The sequence below is a fragment of the Gavialis gangeticus genome, unplaced genomic scaffold (genome assembly GCF_001723915.1).
Source record: "Gavialis gangeticus isolate Ggan-Ray unplaced genomic scaffold, GavGan_comp1, whole genome shotgun sequence".
Taxonomy (NCBI): domain Eukaryota; kingdom Metazoa; phylum Chordata; order Crocodylia; family Gavialidae; genus Gavialis; species Gavialis gangeticus.
The window spans coordinates 205,930,675-205,938,901 of NW_017729032.1; the positions used below are offsets into that span (position 1 = coordinate 205,930,675).

General features: G+C 36.1%; 1 protein-coding gene across 1 annotated transcript in view; it reads right to left on the reverse strand.

Annotated features, from left to right (window-relative positions):
- Positions 1-505: 505 nt before the first annotated feature.
- Positions 506-8,227, reverse strand: part of TRAPPC10 (trafficking protein particle complex 10) — a 92,128-nt gene continuing 84,406 nt past the window's right edge. Inside the window, exons 20-23 of the mRNA XM_019524026.1 lie at positions 7,547-7,717; positions 5,795-5,972; positions 4,880-5,074; positions 506-3,700 (exon numbers count right to left, since the gene is read on the reverse strand). Of these exons, the coding sequence (XP_019379571.1) occupies positions 3,462-3,700; positions 4,880-5,074; positions 5,795-5,972; positions 7,547-7,717 (783 nt within the window). The 3' untranslated portion in view covers positions 506-3,461. The remainder of the gene's footprint in view (positions 3,701-4,879; positions 5,075-5,794; positions 5,973-7,546; positions 7,718-8,227) is intronic.

Sequence of the window (8,227 nt, forward strand, 5' to 3'; positions counted from 1 at the left end):
TCTAGGGAAAGGGGTTGGGCCAGGCCCCTCCCAAAGGGGGGGGGGGGGGGAGGGGGAGAAAAGAGAGGGTACATGGATGGCTCTTCTCCAACCCACCACAGGGGGTTTAGGAATTTGGAAGCAGGGGAGGGCAGCAGTATTGCCACTGTTAGTCCACCACCAAAATTTCCCCAACTTATGAGGAATTCTGCAGGTCACATGTCATAGGCCCATAGGCTACACCCAACCTGTGGGCTGACGGTTGAGCACCTCTGCTTTAGCAAATTAGTGCACATTTGAATAAAGCTGTACTCAGTACAAAGCTCTGCACTGATCTTAAACTGCATAGTATACTTCTGGGCACCTAGAGAAATTAAAAGACTTCTTAATATGCTAAGTGGAGAAAAGTGTGCACTGTTCTGATGCAACCCCATTTGCAAAAGCCTAGATCTACTCTTGAACACATTAAACAATTTTGTTACCTAAACTGCAAAGGCTGGGTGAGAAATAGCAGCACAGAAACTGGTTTTCTTTTTAAAACATGTATATTTAGAATTATAATGCTTACATTTTCATTAAACAATCTTAATACAATTTGTGTTTAGTCTAACAATATATTACAGAACAATGTGAAAAATGATCTTTAATAATAAACCATGAAAATGGAATTAATCATAATACCCGCAGTGTCAAAGTCACTAACTTGTCACCTTTTCCAGTCAAAGAATCCTAGCAGCCATCCATACTAAATGATGCTTTGGGTTTTATCCAGAATAAAATGAATTTCACAGAGAAAGGGCATTCCTTCACAGAAAGAAGCAGCAATAAAGATAAGGTTTTGTACTAGCAGATCTACTTACATTTTAACAACCTTGATCTAAGTCAAATAGTTAGTGTGATACACCATCTTAATTCATTCTCCAATTTCTTTTCCATTCTCATTCAGAGAGAATGGTTCTCTCTTTGCTTACACTCTCAGAACCCGATTTTTTTTAAAAAGAGAAACTTTCTGGAAATCCTTTCCTCATTATTTCTCTTTTATATCTTGATTGACAAATATTTAATAATGGGATAGTTTTCCTCTGTGGAGCATCTTGACAATAGGACATTACAGAACTGCAGGTAAAAAAGTCAATCTTATGTTAAGTGAACAATTTCCATATCAGAAGCAGGAAATAACCAAGGAGAGTTATAATTTTTCCAGTCGCAGGTAAACCCGTGACATTCACAAAAATTACACCTTGGATTTTTCTTTACATTTGCTATATTTACATGTTTGACAAATATCTATAAATATTTTAATTCTTTAAGTTACACATTTTAAATTTTGCTTCACAATTATTCTACATCTGCAAACTTTCCTAAACATAAAGCCAACCTGTTTCCTCCATCTTATATGCAGAAGTCTTGCCTCTAAATAGTAATATCTAGGCTGTCGTAGCAACGAGGAGTTGATTGTTTAAATGGAAGAGGAAAAACAAAATCACTCAAATGCTAATAAAAAAGCTCTCTCATCTGGGAACTCAAAAACCAAGTAGCTTACATTAATGTTCCAGGCCCTTGCTTCAGTAGACATCAGCGCAAATTAAGCTTGTTTAGTAGTTTAGGTGATATGATAACCTATGCTTTTCCCCCTCAGTAAGAAAAAACAAAAACACACACAAACATCATTTGGAGGATTTATTCTCACACGTTGGTTGTGGTGACCCTTCTTCCATGAGTGTTAAATAAACGATAGACTGTAGTTACCAGAAGGCTTAAAGTAGAAGTTTTGTGATGCTAAAGCAACTGCTACCTTCCGGTTTTAAAAGAAATTGAATGCATTTATTAAAATTTATATGCAGTGTAGATCAATCACTTCTGACAGATGTGGAAAAACCAATACGTATTTACTTCCTCCCTCTAAAAATAACAACATACTGATGATTACATTCTCCAAATCTGAGTGAATTCTAAAGCATAAAGAAGTGATGAACACACAAACTTACTGAAAGTTTGTACACGGAGAAAGACAAAATTACTTCAAGTGTCTGGAAATTCTGTTCTGTGCTCCCCCTTATTAAGAACCTATGGAAACAACTGCAGAGGATTTTTGTTATTCCTTTAAGGCTCACATTGTAGAGGTTTATGTCATTAAGAGGCCACATATCTGCTGGAATTATGCATCAGTTCACACTGATTTTTTCTCTCCCCCACACAGACTTCACCAGTGAATTTCAGAGAAATACATTATATATATATACAAAAATACATAGCTTTTGAGAGCTGGAAAAGGTTTAAAACACTACACTTATTTACAAGCTGTGACTTTCACACCAATAAAAACACACATTTATTTTGTCCTTGATTTTTGGTGCAACTTATACACAGACATTACATCAGTTAGTTTGGACTTTTTAAATAATCAACCATATGTACAATAAATTTTACAACTGAAAAATAATCAGTTGGTATGGTTATGACTGCAGTTTGCTGGACCAGAAGAGGTTCAATACTAGGACTTTAATCCTTCCCCATATGTAGACTGGAAATAGTCAAGTAATCTTTATTTTAAGTTACATTATTTTTTCAGAAAACTCTAGAATCAAGGTGCAAAAGCATATGGCTCTGTACATACACAAAGTAAGCACTAATTAGGGCTAGGGAGAAATCAACTCAATTTAGAGAGTCAAGCAAGTTAGTGTTTAGTAATACATTACATATCTGATCCAATACTAATAGTATTTCTCATTTTCTTAAATACCTGTTTGGAGAAAAACCATGGTTGCACGAACACTTATTCCTAGCTTAACCACTTATGTGCCATGCCTCTGGTCATATCAAGGGTCATGTTTTGTTTTTTAAAGAGTATGAGAAATTAATGGGCTGCTATGTGGTATCCTTCTCAATGGTCTAAATGTAATTCATATGTCCCAAGGCACAAAAGAGATTAAGCAAGTCTTCAAGGGAAAAAAATATATAAAATCTTCTAGTTGCTGTGGGATTCAGAATCATGAACGCCAATCGACAGACGTTGAAAGCTATCCTGGTCCAGAAAACCAAACAGTCGTGTGACTGGAAAGGCACACACTTGAGTCATTAACAGCCACATTGCAAGGCTTACTGTATATGTCAACCTGAAAAATTTTTGAGAACAGAAATCTAACTACTTTAAAAAACAGCAAATCTGAAGGCTGCTCAAAGTTACATAAATAAAGGACCAATTGCAGCAAGCATCTTTATCAGCAGGATGTGATCAAAGGGGAAAAACAGAAAATCATTGTACACAAACATACTGAAGTAGCAATATAAACTAGTGGACACAAGCTTCACTGTACATTTAAATTGTCTGAGGCTTCCATGGCCAGTAAGTGCTGAGATGCCATAGGTCTGGTTAGGGTTAGAATGTTACAATGAAGAATAAGCAGGTCACAATCCTTTAAAGTGCATTCACAGCCAGTCTTCAATGGTTTTTGTTTTTGTAATTTGTTTATACTGATCTGTCATGTGACACTGACTTCCAGAACATGGTCATCCTTGCTGGGAATGACAAGTATTTGCATGCCAGTGCTGGAGTTGAAAACCTGACCAGATGAAAAGGATTGTAGACGGGGCATCGGCAGACCTTTGTGTTCCCCACTAGTTGTTGAATGTATGCTGCCTCTGCTCCTTATGCTGCTGCTGTCAGCTTGATCATCCACATTCTTGTCCACAGATAAGTTATCATTTTCAATCCAGCTATCTGTGGGTGGATTAAAAAAACAGATTTATTCTATATAAACAACATAATTTAGTTAAAGCATTACACCTTTTTATCTCTATAGCCACCTGTAGTTGGGATGATTTCCTCACCAAATCATTGCCATTTATCACCCTCCTTGGTTATCCAAGTTGTGTGATTTTTTTTTTTTTTTAAAATACAATTTTCCAACACTACATTTTGGTAGCGCTCCCATCATTTCTCCCCCCCCTCCAATGAATGCTACCACTGCATTTTCATTTCAGTAGTGGTGGTATTCACTGGGAAAAAATAATACAAGTGGCAGGGTACACAAGACTCCATATGGCTGTGATTTTACACGTACACCTGATCAGAGCTTGTGTAAATGCCAATCTGCCAAGACCTTGTCTACTTTAGTGTTCCCACCATTGGGAAACTTTTTTTCTTTTTAAAAAAAAGGCTGAGGCAAACAAGAAAGTCAGTAGTCTGTTTGCAATCTAACAGCATAGGATTGCATCTTTTGAGGACCACAATTAATTATAACCAAATCCTAAAACAGTCAATTAAAATAATTCTGCTCAACTTGACCCACCCCACAGGTTAAGCTAGTTTCAATTTAATATTTCAAAGCAAAATACAACATTTTTGTTAAAGCAGCATCTTGATTTGTTATGTTGCAAAAAGCTATAATTCAAAATTCAAAATACAACCAACAAAAAGAGCATATTTAGAATAGAATTACAGTATTTTCTCATATGCAATCCAAACTTTCCCCCAAAAAGTCAGCCTCCTAAAACTGGGCTGTGCATTTTAAGCCAGAAAGATGTTTTCTTCACTGGAAAAGCAGCAAGCCTAGAGACTCTGTGCCTGCCATGCAGCTGCTAAAATGACAGCCTCCCATGATAACCCTCTCACAGCCACAGCTGTTGGCTAAGCACTGTACTCTAAGCCAAGTGAACTGTTAGTAGTATGTTGATGAGGATTGTGATGTTGAAACTACACTTTATTTACAAGAACTTTTATACAGAGAACTACTTACAGTAAAGAATTTGGTCTTACTGTTGCCTTTGCATTGGTCTGCAGCCTAACCAACTACTGCTTTCCAGTGTAAACCCCCAGGCAGCAGGAAAGTGAGCAACACAGACTGCCATATCTACAAGTCACCAGTTTCTCTATGCCACACAGTTAAGACAACTTTACCAGCATCAAGTTGCATGGAGTGAGCAGAATGATGGGGGAGGTATTTATATAGTCGGACATCAGGAAATGGTAGGTATCCAGCAAAAAGTGGCATCACTTCCATGTGCACTTTGTGAGTTGCTCGGGCTGCTACAGGCATAGATATTACCCCAGAACTTTTCCCACAGACTGCCCAGTTACTGCTGTTGTCAACAACTGCAAAGGAGGGAGAAATTTGTCTTTGAAAAGAACATAGCTATGTTTATTTGTAAATATATGCATACACATTTTTATACCACAATAGTGCCCAGGAGTACAGGGCCTTTTTGTGCCCTGAGCAATGCAGAGTAAGAGACAGCTTCTCTGAAGTAACTGCAACTAAAATAGACAAGACAAAGGATGGGAGAAGAGATGGCCACAGACTGATGACATAAGTGTCAATTTTAATTCCATTTTTCCCTTGTTCGGCATCTCTCCTCTCCAAAATAGGGTAGGTTTTTGCTTTGCTTTTATTTACTAAAGGGTGGAGTAGGAAAAAAGCTAGAGATAGTAGTAGTAAAGCTGTAAGGTAGGAGATACAGCCCATTTGCAGAATATTCTGATCAAACACCTGGGGTGCATACTTGTGGCATTCATGTCCAAAGATATCCTTAGTGTATCTTCTACATCTTTAAAAAACAGGGCTCAAGAAAATATCTAACTATTTTGAAAACTGAAACAACTTGTGCTCAATTTTAAAACAAAGATCAATGTAAAAATGAGACATTTGCAAACAACCAAGTTGGCAAATGTTTGAATATTCACTCATGTCTACAATTCACAATTAAGATTACAGGAAAAATTGGCAGATATCAATAAATTCTAAGATGGAAACAAAAGTTATGAGACTTGCATCATCATTCTGAAAAATTACAGGAGAGAAGTGAACATCCCTACCTTCATACATAAGTTTTGTTGTGCAGTATCCATCTGATTCTGTTAAGGCTTCATCTTTATCTACCTCTAAAAGGTCAGAAAGTCGGGTGATTGACACCTCCAAAGAGCAGAGTGAGCCTGTTTTACAATACTCTGCCCCCAACGGGGGGAAAATCTCAGCTTTCACATTATACAATGTCTGGCAGGAGGGAAAAAAGTAATGATCTGTAAATACTATATGTATTTTTATTTTTTTTAAACACAAAGCTAACCAGCAGATTCAATGCAAGTCACAAATTCATATTTAATGGCCATACCCTACTACAATCAAACAGGTGGAAATTCGGTACAATGAGTGTAAAAAGTGCTTAAATTTCATTCTATAGAAAAACATTTTTAAAAACATGGTTTGTTGTGACAATGATGCTGAATCCTTCCACCATATTTCCTTTTTCCCCACCTGGAATCTCCTCTTTTCACTACTTTCTTGTCTTCCTACTCCAACTCTATTCCCCCTGGCCACAACAAATTATTACTGCATTTTTTAAAATTTGTGTTTGCAAATATTTGATGTTAGATATTCTTTGTTCATTGTAAGAAGACACTGTTACAGGCACAAGGACCAAAAAAGCTTTTATCATACTAAATTTTTCATAGTAACAAATTCTCTTTGGTAGGAATCCATTTAGCAATATGACTGTGGGCCATTTGCCAAAGCCTAGAAATATCCTCTTTGCACTAACTTTTGTTGTAATGCAGGTGGAGTCTCATCACAAAACTAACATAAGTAATGATCACTTTTTATAGTACTACTTTTAAACTCCAAACAGTACATGAAATGAAAAAGGGTATTTTACTGTTTTTGCCATCAAGATCCTTTAACAAATGTGACCATATTTTGAGAGTTAATTCTAAAGTTACTTACTACAAAAATTTAGGGACTCTAGAAAGTTTTCTAAAAATGTACTATTGTGTTCATTAGCCTACTCTCCTTAGCTAAAATGAATAAGTCAAGACATCAGTGAAGACTAGTTACATTGAACGTGGGTAGACTACACTTCCACCTAAAACTATGTTCCAAGCCAGTTTACCCAAGTAGGTAAAGAACACACCATAATATTCTGAGAGCAGACTGTGCCTACTTCACCATTTAAATCCAGGAAAAGTTCATACACAGAACTTGCCAGTTTATCCTCAATGAAAAAAAGAGGCCCACGTCTCAAAATTTAGAATAAAGGTTAAAGAACTTATGTCAATGCCTTGTAATTTAAATTACATCTGGTCAGTAAACTTGCTAAGTGATCAGGTGAACAATGAATTTAAAAACTGTGAAGGGAAAAATAAAGTATTTAAAATGAGAGCCAAAGAAAACTTCAACAGTTCATAAAAAGAACTAACAACTTCAATCACTACAAGAGAAATGCCCAATTTTTAAACAGAAAGCCAGAAAACAATTTAAAATAGGCTTTTTAGTCAAGGTGGTGTCAAGCCAGTAGCTCAGTACCCTTCTTCAGTCCAAGAATAATAGTGGGGGTCAGTATATAGGGCAGGAAGGAAAGTGTGGACAATTCATTTTGTTATTAATGGTAATGATATGGTCTCTTCTTTGTTTTTATGGTTTTTACCACCTTGACAGTCTTCAAGTGCGGTGACATGAATACAGTATTTGCTAGTGATTTATCACCAGAAATATAGTTAACAGAGACCTCAGCTTCTCATTCATCCTAATATGTACTATACACAGATTAAAAAAAAAAAAAAAAGTGTACTTACAAAAAAATTTTCCACTTGGAATTCATAAATGAATGGCTTCAGGGAGAAAGACTGCTCTTCGGAAGTAACCGGACAAAAGCTAAACAAGAACTGGCACTGCAAAGATGGGGGAAGCTCTTTCATCCACTTCAATTCCCATACAAAGAATACTGACTGCTTGCTGTATATGAGCTGAAAGAAAATTATTCATCCATACCATACGAACAAGTCTTCCTACTGGAAGCTTTTTATACTGCTGGCCTACTGAAGTCAAATTTTTACTGAAATCTTATTATATACTACTTCCAGAGTTTATGCTTCTTTAGAGTTTATAAAATACATTATATACACAATATAAAATAACACAATCCACAGAACTAAATCTACCATCTAACAATTTTAATTTCTTCTAATCCCTCAGATAAGTATGCTAGGGCTTAATCGTGTTGGAATAAAAAGGAAGATAATTTCATGGTCAACATTAGCATTTCAGAAACGGTATCTTTGTAAGGAAAAATAAACATAAGTAACCCGTTTATCAACAGTTAGGATTAAACATGTTTTTCAAGTGCAAGTTTGCACATCATTTTCCTGGATACCAAACAGCAACTGTGTTCAAACCAAACAAAGGGAAGCTGAAACAAATTTCAGGCCTCTGCTTGGTGAATGTACCTTAATTTGTTTTTTTTTTTTTTTTTTTTT